The sequence below is a fragment of the Lemur catta genome, chromosome 5 (genome assembly GCF_020740605.2).
Source record: "Lemur catta isolate mLemCat1 chromosome 5, mLemCat1.pri, whole genome shotgun sequence".
In the NCBI taxonomy this organism is placed as follows: Eukaryota; Metazoa; Chordata; class Mammalia; order Primates; family Lemuridae; genus Lemur; species Lemur catta.
In genome coordinates, this window is record NC_059132.1 from 102,287,029 (window position 1) to 102,306,834 (window position 19,806).

A 19,806-nucleotide genomic window follows, 5' to 3' on the forward strand; every position below is an offset into this window, starting at 1 on the left:
GGATCATTCGAGAACAGCCTGGGCAACATAACAAGACCCCATCTCTATAAAAAATAAAAAAATTAGCCTGGTGTGGTGGTGCACACCTGTAGTCCTAGCTACTCAGGAGGCTGAAGTGGCATGATCCCTTGAGCCCAGGAGTTCGAGGTTACAGTGAGCTACAATCATGGCGCTGCCCTCCAGCCTGGGCAACAGAGCGAGATCATGTCTCTAAAAAAAACCAAAACAAAATCAACTTTCTAACTTTACCACTAAAAAAAATCCTGATTTAGCATCAGGAAAGATCTTCATGTCTCAGGACATCACTGCCTCACCTTATTGATCTAAAAAAGTCAGTATGTCACATCTTGATAATCTAATATATTCACTAAACTTTATTACACATTTTAGACAGGTGTGTTGTTTTTTTACAAACTTCAACTGCACCCACATGGGATGATTTATTGGTTGAGAATATCTGAAACGCAATGAAAGCATCATGAAGAAGCATTAATAATCAACAGAAGAGCTTCTTAAATGACTCATTTCAGGGAGGCTTTAGAAAGATGTTATGGTCACTCAATACAAGTGGTAGAATATCATATTCTGAGGGTAATTTTCAGAAGTGTTAGCATATAAAGAGGTGAGAAAGATAAAGCAATACAATATACTTAAGAATTTGAACGCTTTGACCAAATTACTTTGTGTTTCAGTTTCTTCATCTGAAAAAACAGGCCAACCAAGAATAGCTACTCATAAGGTTGTGAGGAAATAAGTATATAAACTACAGTATACTTGTACTGTGCTGGAGACTTTAAGTGTATCACCTTTCTTAATCATCATAGCTCACTGAAGCAGCTATTAGTCCTATTTTACAGATGAAGGTTAGGAGGTCTAATCCTCAGAGGTTACATGTTCAGTGAGAGGCAGAGCCAAGATTCTATCTCAAAAATAATGGATTCCAAAGCTTATGTTTTCTTCTGCACTATACTATCTTCAGGAATTCTTAAAAATGCATTTTTCATTAAATTTAAGAGTACTTTTATAAATTTTAAATAAGATGTTTATAAATGAAACATTTTTTACACCAAGCAGCTTCCTCCACATCAAAAGTTCACTGCAAAATATTTTCCATAACCTTTATATTAACTTGAAACAAGCCAATTTAGGAAGTTACCAAACCACCTAATTAGATCTATTACAGAAATTTATTTATTCTTTGTTAATTTTTGGCTTGCTTTTCTGGTAATCCTTGTCCCACAAAATACACATTCTCCAAGACTGAGGAAAGTGAATTAAAAGTACTTTCACAATACCTTCATGTTATTGCTTCCCACAATAAAGGCAACCTAGTCACAGTATATGGATTTTAGCTTTGGTGTCCAATTAAACATCCTCAAAAAGCAATCATTTTTAAAGATTATCTGGTAAAATAAAAACATCCTTGATTATTTCAATTCAAGCATAAGCTTGAATTTTTGTCCATTATTCCTACCTAGAATATAGAATAGGAGTAACCTCCACATACTTAAGTTGTGCTACTTATGTTCAATTTTCTTATCCTAATACACCTGGCCCATAAGAGGCCATTTGTTTTCTCTGTACATTATCACCATTATTGCTCAATGTGCAGCATCTAAAAATAGCATCTAGAAAGCCAGAAGGCCACAAAGGTAACAAAACATCTTGGGCCAGTTTGAAGAAAAACAAGCAATATACCACAATAGAAAAATACAGTCAGAATCACCTAAGACAGAAACAAAATCCCATCTCTAACAAATGCAATTCCACTGAACAGGCTCATTAAAGAGCTGAATGTGGCTATTCTTCCCAGTAGTACTCTATGAGATCTGTAAATACAAAAACCATTGAGTTCTAGATTTGAAAATTGTAACTTTCCTACCCATTAAAACTTGCATCATATCACTATGAAAAATTACCTGATTGTAATTTATAATGACAAGTAGTAGGAAGCCTATTTGCAGGTATTGGTTCTGACTTAGGAGGGAAAAAAAACACAACTTCTTGAAAAGGTAAAATAGCTTAAAGCATTTAATATCTAAACAAATCAATCTGTTAATAGTAGTCACAAAATATGCTTAGTATAGAAACCCACATTTATGTCCTTTAAGAAAAAGTGTAAATTGTATTCCACCGAAAACATAAATTAACCCACTTAAAGAATCTGCAGCAGTCAAAATCATGGTGAATTTTTAACAACTTCAGAATAAAATAACAATTAAGTACTTTATACTCCTTTATATCTAAAAAATGCTTACAACTTCTCATAAAAATAGTCTGAGGCAACTATTTTTTCTTTTATTTTTTAACAGACATGTTCAACATTATGGGCAACACTTTTAAAACCTTAGGCTTCACAGACTTTCAGACATTCAAATACTGTGGTCCCTTTTCTTTGATGTGGTTTTATTCAGCTAGGAAAAAAAGTATGGTAGACAATGCATTTTCACCAAATTGAAAGTAGTACAAAAATTTTAAGATTCTACAGGACTACACATCGTACCTAATGTATCATTAAAAATAGAAGACAGTATTTTGTTCAGCAAATAAAACAGCATACTTGTATGCTGTTAATGCACACCTTTTAATGTGCACTGTCATTCATAAATTATTTACAATTTCTACTGTGAAGAGAACCAGAATGTAAATTTTCTGCAAAACTGGAAAAAAAGCAATACAAAATTTGTGAAAGCCTGTGTTTTATACTGTACAAAAGTAAGCAAGTTTTTCTCTTCAAATACCAGATACTGTAAGCAGTGATATTTTGAACATATTACAGTAACTCTTGAGGATGTTTTAATGCTGGTGGTAAGTTTACAGGCCTTGATTCTTCATCAAGGAGAACTAGATCTTCTATTTCACTGCCTCTGTATTTCCTTTTACATATTTTTACCACCACCTTTTTCTTGAGAAATAACTTTAATGCTTCTCTTGATGCAACTGCTTTTGCATTTTCTTTGCTTTTTCCACACCCAGTGCCCAAATACACAGATTTGCACCTCAATTCACAAACAATACTTTCTTGAGAGCTCTTATTTTGAGGCAGATCTGCCAGTTCTTTTAGTGGGACAAAAAACACATCCAGTGTTGCTTTCAGAGCCTCGATGGCTGCGTTTAGCAGCTCTCCATGATTCACACTGGGACTAAAGCCACCAACAGCTACCAACTTCCATGCCACCGTTTTATACAGTCTATTGAAGAAAGGTTGTTTCTGTTTCACATCTTCATTGGTTAACTTGCAACAAGAGAATTTGACAGAACTCTCACTTGACTGTGAAGTACTTTTAGAAAGCAACTGTGAGGTGCTACTCTGAGAACTACTCTTAGAAGCCAACTGGGATACACTTGCTAAGGAAGTGCTTTTGGAAACCAGAGATCCACTGGTCTGGGAGCTGCTCTTGGAAGCTAATAGTGATGCAGCTACCTGGGAAGTGCTTTTGGAAGATAACAGTGATGTATTTGTTGAGGAGCTGCTCTTGGGAGTCAGTAAGGATGTGCCTGAAGAGGAACTGTTTTTAGAAACTGATGAAGAAACACCTGCCTCTGAACTAGTTTTAGAAGGTAACCCACTTGAAGCTGTCTCTGAACTAGGTTTAGAAGACAACAATGGCAACTCTACTTCTGAGCTTCCTGAGGAGCCCAACAAGGGCACCTCAATCTCTGAGCTACTTTGAGCAGCTGCTACTGAAGAGCCTTCCAAAGCACTCTTTTTGGGTGATCCACTTTGTTGTCTGGAATCAGTGGATTGGGTCATGTGACTATTCACACTAGACTTTAGCAACGAAGAAACAAATGATGCTGAGCCATGTTTGTCTGGAGCTTCTGATCCAGAAGCTTTTCCAGATCCAGCTGTTGTTACCTGAGAGGAAATGCTGCTGCTGCTTTGGCTGGAAACGGATGGGTCTCCATCACTTGTAGAGCTATTCTGACTGGAGATGCCAGAGCTCCGAGTTGAGTTTCCACTACTCTCTGATTTGGTGGATGACCCCATACACGTTGAGCTGTTCTCCTGCTGAGCTGATGCACGTTCTGACTTGGCAGAAATTTTTGCATGATCTTGCTCAACTGCAGAATTGTTTTTTCCTTCTAAGGCTCGTTTTTTGGATGGCTCTTCTACCCCTTCTAAAAAGAAGAAAAAAACAGATATGTGACTAAAAATACCTCATTTGTATCAATTGATAAGACATATGCATATTAAAATAAAGGCACATGGTGAAGATATTTCAGGACTAGTAGTTTCTTTAAAAAGTGTGGAATAACAATTTCTTAAAACAGTGATCATTAATTTCTAATATTAAAAAATCAACAGCATCAGGCAACACTGGACAATTCAAAATCTAAAGCAGTCAAAAGAAACTATCAAATTCACACAAACACAGTTTAGGTTTAACATTCCAACTCGATTAATAACATTATAAAGATTCTGGCTTGTTAAAAAATTAGTAATACAATAATTCCTAATTATATCAAACTTATGTTCTAAACTCCTATGTATGTTCACATCTATGATCTGCTAACCATTGCTACTCGATATCCCTCTTTTCTTCACCTTGGCAACCAGTTCGTCTCTTGTTGTATGGATTGGAGCATCTGTCACTTTGATGCCTTCAGCCATACTAAGTATTTTATCCATAACTTTTTGAGGGTATCTGAAAAAGAAGGAAAAGTCACTTTAAAAAGTGTTTTTTTCTAAGCTACTTGTGGTGTGCAAAAACAGGCCAAAGGAACTGCATTTCCTGGTTGCAATCAAGACAGTGTACCAACCGCCAAGAACTATTTCCTGGAACCCCATAAACAAATGCTCAGGGTCTGGGAGGCTGGGCATCTCCTCACTAATCTTTAAAGCTAGCGTCCAATCCCCAAAGCGTTGTCAGCTTAACGCCAACAACCCTACTAGCAGCCCCCCACGCACGTACGGACAGACTGTTAATCATGTCTGCTTCTCACAGAGACGCCCTTCTCACCCTTAGAGGGCAGCGGTCTTGCAGATTCCCGCGCTGCACAACTTCCCCTCCCCACTGACGGCTCCGGGCCCCAGGCCGGGGGCGGAAGACCAGACGGGGAGGCCTCACTCACCGGCACCCGAGGAAGACGTGGTTTGCCCACGCCATGGAAAAGGAGATGAGCTGCTGCAGTTGTCGATTGCGGGTCCCGCTCTTGGCCTCAGCAGCTTCATCCGTGTTAGCCGAGGCAGCGCCGCCAGTGGGGGCCAGGTCCCCGGCGTTGCGGAGCAGAAACTCCCGGCGGTGGCGCCAGTGTTTGTCAGTCTCGCCCTCGCAGCGCAGAGCCTCCACCCAGGCGGCCACCCGCGGGTTCTGGCTCAGGTACTCCGACACCTCCTGCGCCATGTTGGGCCTGCAGAACGCGGAGGCCGCGAGCAGACGCTGCACCGAGAGATAGGAGGGGAGCGCGGGGGCGAGCGGCCCTGTCACTGCGGCCTGCACCGGCGGCCCTCCAGAGAACGCCCCTCGGCAGGCCCAAACACCAAACAACAGCGCGCAGAGCAGCTGAACCGCCCACTTCCGCCCGCCGCCGGCTTCTTCCCTTTTATAACCTCGCCGCCGCCGCGCGCCCGCGCGTCCTTCCGGCGCGAGCGGGCGCTCCCAGGACGCTTTGCGGCGCCGGAGTCGCGACGCCGCGGCCCAGCCAGGCTGCGGAAGGCGGCCCGTGGGGGAGGGGAGGGGAGGGCACGGCAGGGCGGGGCGCCGGGCGCCTCCAGCCCCGCGAGGGAGGGCGGCAAGTGGGGCTGCCCCGGGGCGCCCGGACCCCCGCGGACGCCTGAGCGTTCCGGCTGCGCTTTGTGACGTCGCGCGCGCGCTCCGGGCTCGCCGCGGCGCGGGGAGGAGAGGCGAGGAAGTGCGGCCCCGGGCGCGGAGGCTGCTGGGCCGGGGCGGGCAAAGACCGCGAGGGCTGTGTCTTGCTAGACTTCGTGCCACGACCAGCCGCGAAGCCGTGGGTCTCTGCCCTGAGACGCACGTGTCCGAGCCGGGCCGAAATAAACAAAAGCTGGCCTCCATTTTTGGTGATGTCGGCAAACGGCCTCTCGCGTTGCTTTCAATGTAGACAAGCGAAGCATTCGGAGGCCGTCCCAGTCTCGGGGCTTTTAAGAATGTGGGGATGCCAGTTAACTTAACAGTAATAAAAATAACAAGATTAAACGATTAATCCGGTTCCACGTTGCTGCATGGAGCGCGGTCTTTGAAGCTAGTCTTTTCCCCGCAGGGGTTGGGTTGGGTTTCTGCAGTTTCTTAGGTCTCTAGTTCAACCCAGGCAGTACCTGCTTCCTCGAACTTTCGGTTTTGGTCAATAACAACAGAACTCTGCACCGACCACGTTCTGTATCGGTAGTATTTCCTTAAATTAACAAACCACGTTACTTCCAGCTGGGCAAATAGAGTCGGCGTGCATGTGCCTGTTTTATCTGTATGCGCCAAATCTCTCCCTCTCAGAGCTATTCTTTTTCCTTCCATTTTTTTCCACTTTACAATTTCCGCAGTCACAACATGTACTATTACTGCCGGCTTGCTTATTGTTAGGTTTCCAACTACAGGTATATGTATACTCTAAGATTAAGATTAATAAATATGAATAAGTTAAATGATAATGATAAATTATGAAATTAAATTTTTTTCCTTTCAGATGTTTGTAGACTTTGATGTAAAAATGCTTGAATCAGAATAATCAAGCCAAAAAAGGTTACTTTAGATAAGATCAGATACAGATAACAAAAAAACATGTAATTTATATACATGCTGGAACAATCAAAATCCGGGTATTATATAAAAACAATATTGCCCACCTTCCTGCCATGCCAAAAGAAACTGCATAAAAACAGAGGCACAAAAATTTTGAACCTTGGGATTTTGCTTCTAGTTTTGCTATTCTTTTCTCCTTTTTAGAGTTAATTGCTTAAAATTTAGAAGGATGAATGGATTGCAGAAATCTGGCTATGTGAAAGATTAAGAAATCTTATGGTCTCTCCTTTCATGAATTCTTTGTTAAGGGGGCCATAGCAACTAAAAGAATCTATGATTATCTAGCCCGATGATATTTGGAATTTCAAAGTAATTCTTAAAAGTTATAGTAAAAGTAACCTGGTCTGAAAGCTGGAGTACTACTTGTTGGCAAAAGCCAGGTGCTTGACTGAAAAGGTAAATGTACTTTTTTTATTCTTAAAAAGTCGACTTTGCATATAAAGATTCAGGGCGTAGACCAAAGGCCACAAAGTTAAGAAGAATGTCATTTTATACAAAAAAAAAAAAGCCTTCCCACGACATAGAGACAAATTTCTATCTGGGTTTGGGGGAGAGGTTCAGAGAGCAAAGGTGAGAAGAGTTCTAAGGTGATAACTAGGAAAATCTATGGGCGTTGGGGGTAAGATAGGAAGTATTGGCTGTTATAAATTGCTGGGTAGATTTTGAGGTCTTTGGCCTTTAGTAGAGGAGAAATGAGCATAGACAGGGACTTTTATAGTTCTGATAACCAACTATACTGATTACTCCTCTGCCCCTAACACACACACGTGCACACAGACACCTTTCTCACAGGGCTTAGAGGAGATTCAAAAAGTTCCCAAGAAAGAGAGTTGAATGGTAAAGTGCTTGCCAGGCACCATAGTCCAAGGTGAAGTGAGTCTGGGAGTGGACAGCCCATCAGCAAGGGAAAGTACAGCTGGTTCTCAACAAGTCATCAGACCAGTGAGACCCCTCAAACTCTTGAAATGATTAGTGTGCACCGTGTGTGCTGGGACATCAGTTTCACTCCCAGTGGAGCCCACAGGAAAGAAAGCAAAGACAACGCTGTCTCTCTTACTGCTCCCTCTAGATACCTGATCAGAGGAGAAAAGGGAGAGAATTTTGACCAACTGAGAAATACCCACCACCACCCCAAATTGAGAGTCAAGCCACAAGTGACTTAGTTCTCTACATCTCACAAGATTAAGTTTTCTGCTATAAGTGGAAGCCCATTCATTAAAACTGCTGCTGTATTGTATCTCCGAAGAAATCCGATAAAAATGCCAGCAACAAGCTGGCCTTTCTGTAGATGGCTCTCCCTTGGAGCAACATGAAGGATGGTCCCTGTTCCTGAATGTGATTGTGGAAGCAGCGAAGCCCTTGGTGTGCAAGTCTGCATGTGGATTGCAGAGGTTTGTGTAGAGCAAACACTCCAGTCAACATCATGACCTTGATTTGAGAAACCCTTCACAGAGGGGAAAACGTCGACACAAACAGTGTGTGAGGACACAAGTCAGGCAAATTACTGTGATACGGTGTGGTGTCCTGAAAGTCAAAGCAAGACAATGTTTTAAGAAGAGAGTGGTCCCCTGTGTCCGAAGCTGTGAGAAATCAAGTTAGAGAAAGACTGGTAGCAACAGTCAGATGTAGAGATCAGAGCGATCGGTGAGCTCAGCAAAGCAGTTCTGCTGGAGTGAGGAAGGCAGACGCGATGTTGCAGTGGGTCCAGGAGTAGGAAATGGAGAAAACTGGCTGTAAAGAGAAGAGAGAGGAAGTTGGAGAGGGTTCTGGGGCCAAGACAGCTTTTCAATTTAAGATGGGAGTAACTTGAACATGAGTACCTGCTTCTCCCAGAGAAGGAGGGTTTGAGGACCCTGAACAAAAAGAGGGTAACACAATTTCTGAAAAAATAGGAGGAGTGGGATCCACACACAGGCAGAGAGATTAACTTCAGGTAGGCAGACACTTACTCCATTTTAAAAGAGAAAGAGGTTTGTAAGTTTGGAGGTGGGAAGTTGAAATGGAGACCATCGGATGGAGCAGAGAATGCCTGAAGTGGACATTTTAGAGGGCAGGGGAGCAAGCTGCCTACATAAACACAGTTTTTCTGACCCCTGTTTTAAAAAATTTTAAATTATGCATGCACACAAAAATAAAATGTTTATTTTTAAATTTATTTTTATTTTAGAGACAGGGTCTCACTGTGTTGCAGTAGCATGATCATCGTTCACTGCAGCTTCCAACTCCTGGGCTCAAGTGATCCTCCTGTCTCAGCCTCCCAAATAGCTGGGACTACAGCCATGTACCACCACACCTGGCTAATTTTTAAAAAAATTTTTTTGCAGAGTTGAGGTCTTGGTATGTTGCCCAGGCTGGTCTTGAACTCCTGGCCTCATGTGATCCTCCTGCCTTGGCCTCCTGAAGTGCCAGGATTATAGGCATGAGTCACCATGCCTGGTCAAAAACGAAACATTTAGATAGAATAAAAGGCATAAATGAAAGTAAAAACTTCCCTTCCTTACTCACCCTGGTCCCACTCTGCAGACATCAGCATTAATGTCATTTCTGTCTTTAGAGCTCAGCAACCTCAGTAGAAAAACAACTTATCTTTCCTGATAGTTTCTGCTGAAGTCCTGAGGTTCTGTTGGGGGTTCATTGGTCCTGTCGGGTCATGTGTCTATCCCTTACATAAACACTCTAGCCAAGGGTATGAAATATTCTGATTGCACAGGTCTGAGTCATGCACTCTCCCTAAGAATCATAAAACATCTGAGGAAGGTCAGTATCATGCAAGGAAAATAACAAACTCAACAAATCGAAGAATTTACACCCAAGGAAGTGGAGATAACAGCAATATAAAGAGAAGGATCAGCAGATACCAGAAAAGATTTTAAAGAAGGGATGGTAGTCAATGGTTCTAAATCACACAAGACAATTCTCCTGTGAGAGGCACTATTGTCAGGTGACTTCCTTTCTTCCAGATTTTAGCCAAAGTGATAAACCCTTTTTATAGCAATTCTTATGTTTTAATATACTCTTCTATAGAGACTGAAAAAATTTCACCCTTTTAGACTTCATGTGCCAACAAGATGAGGTATTATTATAGTTTATTTTCCCATCCCTTTGTGATGCTCTACACCTGTGCTTTGTCCCAGGCTGCAGGAGATTTAAATCTAGGAGGGAGATACAGATAAGAGAAGAGTTAGTATTTGGGGAAGTGCAGGTCATGTTCTCATAAAATAATACACTTGATCCTGACTCTTCGGAATCATGGGAAGAGAAATCTGGAAGGAGACCTTAGAGACTGCGTTTATTTTGTAGATGGAGAAACCGGGGGAGAGAGTTAGTAACTGAATGCCCAAGGTCAAACTATTGGTTGGTTAACTGAAGAAAAAAAAAAAAATGAGATTTATACTTTGGAAAAAGGAGAATTTATTTCCCATTAAGAGTTGCAGCCTGGGGGTGGCCATTCCGACAGGCGGGAAAGCAGAGCCCGGGCCAGAAGTCAGGAACGCGTGCTTCAAGGGACAGAAAATAAGATTTATATACTGAGTGGGATGGTTAAATGTACGTATTCAACAAGCTATAGGAGGAGTCATGAATATTTATGAAAACAGAAAGCATACACATGTGTAATTGTACTTTATATCTCCTGTCCTGTCTTGGCTGGGAACTCAGTTTTAAGGTGTTTCTGGGGTCCCCTTGGCCAAGAGGGGTCCATTCAGTTAGCAGAGGGCTTAGGGTTTTATTTTTAGTTCACAGGTAAATGGCAGAACAAGAATAAGAAACCAAGGAAGATACTCGACTTCTGGTCTGGGGCACTGTTTCCTATCACATATTGCTCCTTGGTAAAGTTTAGTTAGTCAGCAGTTTTGATTAACTCACAAGGTGTGGTAACTGCAAAAGAAACAGAGATTGAGCTAAGATTGTTCAGTCCAGGCCCTAAGATTATGACAGCAATAATCCATTTACTTATTGGGCCCTTTGGAAATTTAAGAGCAGGAAGGATAAGAAATTTGTGCTTCTGTGTATCCAGGGCTTCCGTACATAACTGTGATTGCCTTGATAATGTGAGTAGCAGAGGAAGTGGAAAGGAATGTTCCTGGAGAGATCTGGAAAGCCAATGAAAGGACGGTTTTTAGCTTGGTTTAGTGGTTAAGAATATGGATTTAGAGCCAGGTGCCATGCCTTTAGCCCCATATAGTAATAATTGGGAGGCTGAAGCGGGAGGATGGCTTGAGCCCAGAAGTTCGAGGTTGCAGTGAGCTGTGATTACGCCACTGCATGTTAGGCTGGGCAACAGAGTGAGACTTTGTCTCTTTAAAAAAAAAAAAAATTCAATTTTAGGAGTCAGACATTTCCTGGGTTTGAATTCTGGTTCCACCATTCACCACCATTGTGGCCTTGGGCAAATGATTTCACTTTTCTAAGTCTTCATTTTCTTACCTGCAAAATGGGGATACCGGCACCTGTGAATTATAAGGAATAAATGAGATCATGTATATAAAGGTACATAGCTTACATTCGATGAATGAACTTTAGAAACATGTTTTAGGTTTTATTTGGTAATGTCAATGCGGTTTAATTGTGGTTTTGGTTTATGCAAAGAACATCTTTGCAAATGAACTCTGAGTGTGGCAGGTACAAACCTCAGTGCATAAACTCAAGGTGTGCAAAGAAATGACTTATAGTATTTTTCTATGATTACATTTGTTTTCTATTTTTAAGGTCCCATTCCACCAACTGGTAGACACTTAAATTACCATCAGCTCAAGATTTTACCTTCTTCTCTATAAATTCGAATACCCATTCCAGGGGGCTCACATAGTGTCGAGGCCTAGGAGCCCAGGGTCAGGCCCAAGGTGAGCAGCTCCCAGGCATCCCCTGAAATGCCCATCATTCCCATCAGGTTTTGGCCCAAGTAGGCCCAGGAAGGCCCAGGCAGGGCCTCTTTATGTTACTGAAAACTCTGCACTTGTCCACAAGTTTGAATCAGAAGAATGAGGACAAGTAGTTTGGGGAGGATGAAAGGGAAGTTTTATTACTTTGCCGGCAGGAGAAAAAGTGGTTCTCCACTTCAGGCAATTACTGTCCATCTACAGTTGATGATTCTGATCATCCCACCTCTGCTGAAGACAATCTCCTCACTTCCCTTTACCAGGTCTGGCCGGGGCCATCTCTTGTTACACAAATAAACCCAAGACTTACCCTGCCCCTCCCGACCACTGGCTTGAGGCAGGGATGAAGGCTATAGTTCTCAAAAAGGAATGAAGGATGTTTTAAAGAGACAGAAAATATTTTTGCGGTTTTTTTCCAGGCCATTCCCTCTGTCGCATTTAGGTCAGGGGACCCTCTTGCTGTAGTGCCTCTCGCAGGCCCAGGCAGATGTCCCATGCCTATTGTACCATGCTGGGGGCACACAGGTGCTCTGTGAGGCTATCTCAGGTCCACTTAACAAGACATGCCCTGCAGTTGTTTCTCCTCCTCTGCTCCTGCATGCTGTGCTAGGAAGAGGGGATGCTCTAGATGTCTCGCAGCGTCCCTGGGTTCCGCTGGGAATGGGGCATGGGCCACCTTGTTCATAGATCCCCCAACCTGTCTCAGGTTTTCGCTCTTGCCTACCTCTCTCCTTCCCTTTCTTCCCGCCTCCCACTGCCATTCAGCGATCAGGCAGGCAGGACACACGCCCTCCTCGGGAAGCATAGCCAGGCTCACTCTCCAGATCCTCCCTTACGCTTCAAGTTTTCTTTTCCTCTGCAGAATTTCTTGTCTAGCTAGGTATGAGGTAGCTTGGTCCTTTCTTTATTCTTCTAAACCTATTGTCATTATGCCCTAGCTGGACTTTGGGCCTGTAAAAGTCAAGACGTGGCCTCTTTTACCGTCTACACTCTGCTGCCTCTTGTGAGCGCAGCGATCACAGAGAGCCCCACGTCCCAAACACTAGCCAGACAGTTATAAAAGTTAGATACCTCTGGAATCCCCTGAGGAAGTGGGAAAGGGAGCATCTTTAGCCATATCTATCAAAGCCCTCTTAGATATTAATGCTAGAGACTAATTTTAATTTTTCATAAGCAATTTCTTTAACTTCATAGAACAAGTAGAGTGGCCTTATGGAAAATTTGCAAGCTAATGAAGAAGATCTGGGTAAAGGGAGTCATGCCTTCATTCCTTCAGCCTAGCAAGTGTCTAGTAATTAACTGCCTACCCAGGGCCACCCTGATGAGACAAATGTTATATAATATAATGGGGAAAAAATAAAGCAAGGGGCGGAAAAGTGGTTGGAACAGGAAGGTGCTGAACATCGTGGATGGGCTACCCAAGACAACATTCTAAAATCTCATCTTCGCCTCTTCTCCCTTTGTAGGCGACTGTGGGTTGAATAAGGATGAGTTTTTGAAAACCTCAATTAATTTTAACGAAGGAAACAAAGCAAGTGTTTTTCTTCTCACCAGGGAAGGCAATTTTGATGTTGAACACCTCATTGAGAGTGGTAATACTACGCAGTTAATTTCAAAGATGGGAACAAAAGAAGTGTTTTCATTCTCACTAGGGAAGGCAGTTTTAAACACCTCATTGAGGGTAGCACTGCCAGGCTCATCTGGGACTTGATAATTGCTCCTCTTGACAAGACAATACGGAAAACACAGGGTGAAACCTACCAGCACTTAAGACGAGTTTTCACCCCCCGCCCCAGTAGCAAAGGCACATTTTCTCCATCTCTTAAAAGGAGAGTTGGAGTACAGCACAATCCAATTATTTTTACAATGCCAAGTCCCCTGGAAATGGATTCGGAATCTTCCCCCATTGATTTCAGTGGAACTTGGTGTGGCGAAATTGATTCCACGAGGCTTGAATATAAAATGAAGAGAATGGGGAATTTCTGTTCATATTTATTTACTTTTCCAACCTACAGCTTAAGAGGATGAGAATGTGCCTTCTATCACTGCCATCTGAAAGTAGGACTAGTTAAAGAGGAAGGGGAAAGAATATGGTTATATTCCCTCCATGACCATGAATTTACTCATGACTGAGGGAAAAAATCTGGCAGCACTTTTCAGCCAGCAAGTGAGTGGAATCAGATGTTTTAGCTGAAGGCTTCAGCTCAGAGTCATAAAAGGAGCCTGACATGTTTGGACTGTCCCGCTGCTAGAGGTGGCACTGTCACAGCCTCAGCAGCTCTGAGTCACACATAGGATTCTGGCGTTAGTGTCACCTTTGGCTGTCTTGCAAGACAGAGATCAGAGGAGATATACTATACCTATGGGGGAAAAAGGTATTAGAAAATGTTGAAAGTAATTCAATTCTAATTGTTCAATTCTAAGCACTTCGATTTTCTTATGACATCACAGATTCATGGAATCCTTTTACAGGCAGGTTCCTTAGAAATAACTGAGGCTGTTTTCTCATTTTTAGGAAGTTTAGGAAAGATTAGGAAGTTGAGGCCCAGAGAGGCCATTTTAGCAGTGACTAACACTTGATTTCTGGGCCCGCATCCTGTCTACTAGCCCTGGTTTTGAGAAGAGAAGAGGTTGGCAGCTAACCACTTGAAGGCCCCAAGTCAGACACAAAGAAATGATCCCTTCTGGGGTACAAGTTGATTTATAAGTAAACTCATTGTGGGGATTCAGTGCCTGAAAAGGCAAGGAGAAAACAGAACACAAGCACAAGTGTGCGCACACCACAATGCAAAGAACCTTGATAACGATGCAGCAGCACATCTCCGCAGAGTGACAGGGCTACCTGGTGTGCAGCCTTGGCCTGCTCGAGCAGTCTGGACAGAATATGTCAGGTTTCAGTCTGAAATGTCAGTTCCTGACGCGCTCAAGGCTGAAGAATGACCAGATGCACCATAGTAAGGCCAGCATGAAAATGAGGTTTATTGAGGAAAGATAGGATTATAGAGCAAGAACTACATATAGGTTTACAGAACGTGATACATATGCCACAGATGACGACCAGACCCATTGTTACGCAGAGGGAGAGCAAAAGGAAGGGGCCAAAGAGAGTCTTGGTTATGGTCTGCATGTTGTTTTATTTTTATTTTTATTTTTTTATTTTTTTTGAGACAGAGTCTCACTCTGTTGCCCAGGCTAGAGTGCTGTGGCATCAGTCTAGCTCACAGCAACCTCAAACTCCTGGGCTCAAACGATCCTCCTACCTCAGCCTCCCGAATAGCTGGGACTACAGGCATGTGCCACCGTGCCCGGCTAATTTTTTCTACATATATTTTTAGTTGGCCAGATAATTTCTTTCTATTTTTAGTAGAGACGGGGGTCTCGCTCTTGCTCAGGCTGGTCTCGAACTCCTGAGCTCAAAGGATCCTCCCGCCTTGGCCTCCCAGAGTGCTAGGATTACAGGCATGAACCACCACGCCCGGCATGCATGTTTTATAGTGCCCGGATTTGGACCTCTCTAGTGGCTGATGTTACCATGGAACCACTTTGATTGGACAGTTGGGAGTTGCATGACCCGAGTCCTAACTATGCATGCAGGTTGTTCTAGGTCAATTTCCAGACTCTATGGTACCTATGCTGCTTGGCCAGTGGGCTAGAGAGTCCTCTGCATTCTTTTGCAGCTGGTGCACTAAGTTCTAATTGGCAGATCCATAGGCTGTTCCCTCCTCCCCCAGGTATAGCAGTCACTCAGGAGAGGATTAGGGTGGGGTAGGACCAAGATGGGGGCCTGAGGCCCACCCTTGTCCTTCTTCCCAGGTGGGGCAATTGCATCAAAACAACAGCACCCACTTTTGTCCTTAGGAGACCTGGAATCCCTTGCTGTCTACCTAACAAAAACACCCACTGTCCTGAGATTCCAGAAGCCTGTGAGCCCAGTGGGGAGAGTTACATGTACCCTGAGAACTGTAGAGTAGTCTTCTTCCTTAGGGGGCTTTCACATTTAGAAACTCAGCTTCATTCTTATTAAGGCATTCTTGAGACTTTCTATAAGCAAGAAGCAGGTTTTGAATAAAGGATATTTTTATAAAGGAAATAAGATAAAGCAATAAGATAATTTGGCCAAGTGCTCTGGTATCGAAATTCTTAAAAAATAAAAGCACTCTAGAAATAGAAAGTATATTATTCTATTTACTTTGTTTCAGGATCATATGTATGATATTACATTAGCTTTTTTCATATTAGGCCATTTTTCTTTGGGCATAGTGATATCTCTCCCAATACAGCTGAGAATGAGCTTCAATAACTTAAAATTGTAATATAATTTTTCTGTGAATTCTGTCACAGTACTGTCTATAGAATCTGCTCTTGGATGTTTTACTTTCCTCCAGGGTTAGCAGGAGACTGTCATTCCTTCTTTGTGCTTTGGCAACTTTCAGGACTCACAGGGAAGTGGTGTTTGCTCGAGGCTTTAGTTCTTTATTAGCGCTCAGTCAATCTGTTTAACCCTCTGCTCCTGTGCCTCCTTTGAAGTCTTGAGAAATCCCACCTGGCAGGAAGTGCCAGGCCCCACGCAGTGCCCTCCACAGGCAGGAGTGCACAGGGAGTCATGCCCGTCGGAGTCCCCTCCAAAGCACAGGTTTGGGGCGCACTCCATCTCTCCTGGTCTTTCTCACAGTGCCAGATTCATGTGGGAGGAGAGAGGCAGTGGGAAGGCTCATTGTTCCTAGGGTTGGCACTCACATCTGCTGACCAGGCCCCTGGGCGGTCAGTCAAGCTCATGCCTGCTGTTGGGGGCTGAGAAAGGTGCCTTCCAATTGCAGACCCTACAAAGCCCTATGTCTTAAGGACAGAGTCCCTTCTCCCCGCCCTCCCACACCCAGGCCAGCGCTCTCCTGCCCTTGCAGAAAGGCCTCCAGGCCCAAGAGGAACTCCTCCCGGGCATAACGAGCTCTTTGACCTCAGGGAAGTTCCTGAGCTTTGCTTGCCTCATTTGTAAAATGGGATAATAGTGGTGACAACCTCATTAGATTGTTATGAGGATAAAGTGAGGCAATCCACATAAATCTCTTAGCACAGTGCCTAGCATTTTGCGAATGTTTGATAAATAGTGCTACTATTAATAATAAACAGACAATTTTTATTAGATTAAGGAATGTGTATTGATGAGAGCTGGAGTTAGGGGATCGCAGTGAGAAAGAAAACAAACAGAACACTTGCAAGGCGAAAATCATCGATGAAGTACGTGGCCTGAGTGATTGAGCTTTTCCTCCTGTTTGTTTTGCCACGCTGCCCATCAGATGTCAGTTCTTAGGGTCCACGGTGTGTCTGTGTCTATAAATCTCGTTGACCTCTTCCTAAATTGTCGAAGTAGGTCCCCCTTATTTTGACAACAGTTTCCTGATTTCCCTGGGATTCTACTCCACGTGCATTCCCTGTGTTCCGTTGGGGCTGGCTCCAAGCCCTGCAGCCAGGGGAACACAGCACCTGGGCCTGGCTACTGAAAGCCGGTTGTGAGACTTTTGCTGGAGTAACTAGGAAAAGAATGTGTCCATCCAGTTGGTGCGTAGGATGCAGAGCATAGGATATATAATCCTGAAGCAGCTGGCAGCTGTGGAACCCGGAAATGGAGAGTGAGTGTCAGTCCTGTGCACCTGCTCTGTGGGGGTGCAGGGCTTCAGCAGCGAACAAGCCCCTGTCCCTGTGAAGCTCTGGGCAAGAAAATATTAAGATACGGAGATAGGCAGATGGATGGATGGATGGGTGGGTGGCTGGGTATATAGATCGATAGATCATTCTAGTAGTGGTAAGTTCTATTAAGCAAAAGGAAACAGAATGAGAAATGCATGAGAGCGGGACTATTTTAGGTAGTGCAGCTAATGAACATAAGTAGAGAGCCGAAACACAGGAGACATGGGTTCAAGTCGAGCTGAATACATGCTTCGATTAGTGGCAGTGACAAGGGGGATTTTAAAGGGAAAAAGAAAGGGCAGTTGTTACATTGGTCCATTGAAATCACATTAGCTGTCGATTGGCTGTACATTGTTCCTTGTGTCACAAATTCCAGGAACATGAATATAGTGGCTGGGGGTCACATTGTGCAACTCTGTGATAACATTTTAGGAAAATTATCACCTGGTCTAGAAACTATAGGGAAGGAAAGAAAGAACAAAATGCCTTAAAATGAGCACCCTCAGGCACAGGTGGATGGGCGTGGGGAGGGAGCGTGACTGCATCTCCTACACGCATCTCTCTGGACCTGATAAGTTTTGCACATTTTACACAGGATTGCTCTGAGCTACTTTTCTTTCTCAAACCAATGAACTCCTTTTTTGTTAAAGCCAGTTTGGATTGGATTTCTGTCACTTGCAACTAAGGGATTCCTGATGGATACTCTGTAGAACGAGGATTTTAAAACTGTGTTTTAATCAGGAGTCGGTAAACTATGAAGAAGGGACTGAGAAACTCTCTGGGGTGTGGGGTATGAGTGCATGGTGCATCTATCAACACACATGTGTGTAAGGATGTACGTGCCAGGTTGCAGTCTGAAATGTCGGTTCTTGAGGTGCTCATGGCTGAAGAATGGCCAGACACACTAAAGTAAGGCAAGTATGAAAATGAGGTTTATTGAGGACAGGAAGATAGGATTGTAGAGCAAGAGCAGGATATAGGTTTACAGAGCATGACACATATGCCACAGATGACAACCAGACCTATTGTCACAGCAACAGGAGAGCTGCAAAACCAAAACCATGCCTGGCTAATCTTTATAATTTAGTAGAGATGAGGTCTTGCTCTTGCTCAAGTCGGCCATTTTATTTTTAAAAATCTATAAATGCATATATGTTTGTACATGTTTCACAAAAATAAACAAAAACTCATGAAGAGAGATACAAAAATTACTGATAGTAATTACATCAAGGAGGTGCAATCCAACCGTGGGAGGATGGCAGGCAAAGACTATGCATTTTACTGTAGGCATTTCCGCAGTAATTAACTCTTTAGAAGGAGCATGTATGACTTTTGTAAGAAAATAAAATATACAAGCATATATATAAAATAATTTCCATTTCACTGTTATTCAATATACTTTTGCTGGTGTATTATTGGGAATGTGTGCATCTATCATGACACTGGTCTTGCGTGGGTGTGCACCCAGCAAGGTGTTTGCCAGATGCTGGTCCAGGGCTGTACTGATGTCAAGAGGTGAACCGGGAAGCGCTTTCCTTCTTTTTCTATGTGCTGGAGCAGTAGGGGAAGCATGACTATCAGGAGTAACAACCTGAGCTGGCCTCAGGGAGTGTGTGCAAAAGCAGCCCCTGAAAGGAGCCATTAGAAGTCCTGCCTGGGGGTGGGCTTTTGGAGGCAGATGGGCCATTCTGTTTCCAGATGTTTGGTGAGTGGAACAGATTGTGTCTCTCCCTTCCCATCTGGCTTGGAAGGTGAACTCCACTGACCTCGCAGCTTGCTTGTCAGAATCCTCCAGCGTGTGTCCCTACCGTCTCCCCTGAGCTGTCTCCTTCAGCCACCCGCCGGCCGGTGGAGGAGACTGCAGGCACAGGTGGAGACCCGGATGCAGGCCCGGTCCCTGGAGTTGCTTCATCTGCCGGGACTGAGGGGCAGGAGCGAGGCCTTGTCGCAGAGGCAGCAGCACCTGTGTGCAGGAGGGGCCAGGTTGCACTGTGGAAGTGCAGAGTTTCACCGTTGGCTTTAAAAATAATGTTCACCGCCGGCCTTTAAAAAAAATGTGGTTATAAGAGGGAAGGAGATTAGACTCTGAATCTAGTTTTCTTTATCTTTGCCGAAGAGAAGGTTTCATTTGAAAGGTTTTATCACCAGCAGGTTGACAGGCGACTGCAGTCACGAGCTCCATTTAGAACGGGCCTAAGGGTAATAAAAACCCCTTCCTATTTTATACCCCACCTGTGCCTGTCGGATAGGCCAGAGAGCGTGAGCTATGGGGTGCCGAAAGTCAAAACCCCAAATGACTTGTCACAGCCACTCTCTTTGCAGCTAGGGCTTGACAATTATATATATTCACATTAAAATACATAATATGAAAAATGTATCTAAGAAAAAAGAGAGGAAGTGTCATTTCATTTAATAAACACTGTTCATTTTAATATATGGACATTTTAACCAAATTACATAAAAGTGTTTTCCTCCTAAATTTCACCTCA

The 19,806-nt window shown here is 43.5% G+C and overlaps 1 protein-coding gene across 2 annotated transcripts; it reads right to left on the reverse strand.

Annotated features, from left to right (window-relative positions):
- Positions 1–2,004: 2,004 nt before the first annotated feature.
- On the reverse strand, positions 2,005–5,560 carry LOC123638658 (CDKN2A interacting protein). 2 transcript variants are annotated; one of them, XM_045552448.1, is made up of 3 exons: positions 5,077–5,560; positions 4,519–4,649; positions 2,005–4,122 (listed from the first exon to the last, which is right to left on the reverse strand). In XM_045552448.1, exons 1-3 carry the CDS (start codon positions 5,346–5,348, stop codon positions 2,774–2,776), a joined length of 1,752 nt encoding a protein of 583 aa, XP_045408404.1. In that variant the 5' UTR covers positions 5,349–5,560; the 3' UTR covers positions 2,005–2,773. The 2 variants fall into 2 exon arrangements, with proteins under 2 accessions (XP_045408404.1, XP_045408405.1); XM_045552449.1 differs by having other exon boundaries at positions 4,550–4,649; positions 5,077–5,545.
- Between the last annotated feature and the right edge of the window lie 14,246 nt (positions 5,561–19,806).

Bases quoted from the DNA above. Each gene is read 5' to 3' on its own strand.
- LOC123638658 (XM_045552448.1), bottom strand. From the start codon at position 5,348: ATGGCGCAGGAGGTGTCGGAGTACCTGAGCCAGAACCCGCGGGTGGCC. The intron at 4,650-5,076 runs GTGAGTGAGGCC...CTTCTTTTTCAG, and splicing joins CACGTCTTCCTCGGGTGCCG to ATACCCTCAAAAAGTTATGG. The intron at 4,123-4,518 runs GTTAGCAGATCA...TCTTCTTTTTAG, and splicing joins AGGGATATCGAGTAGCAATG to AAGGGGTAGAAGAGCCATCC.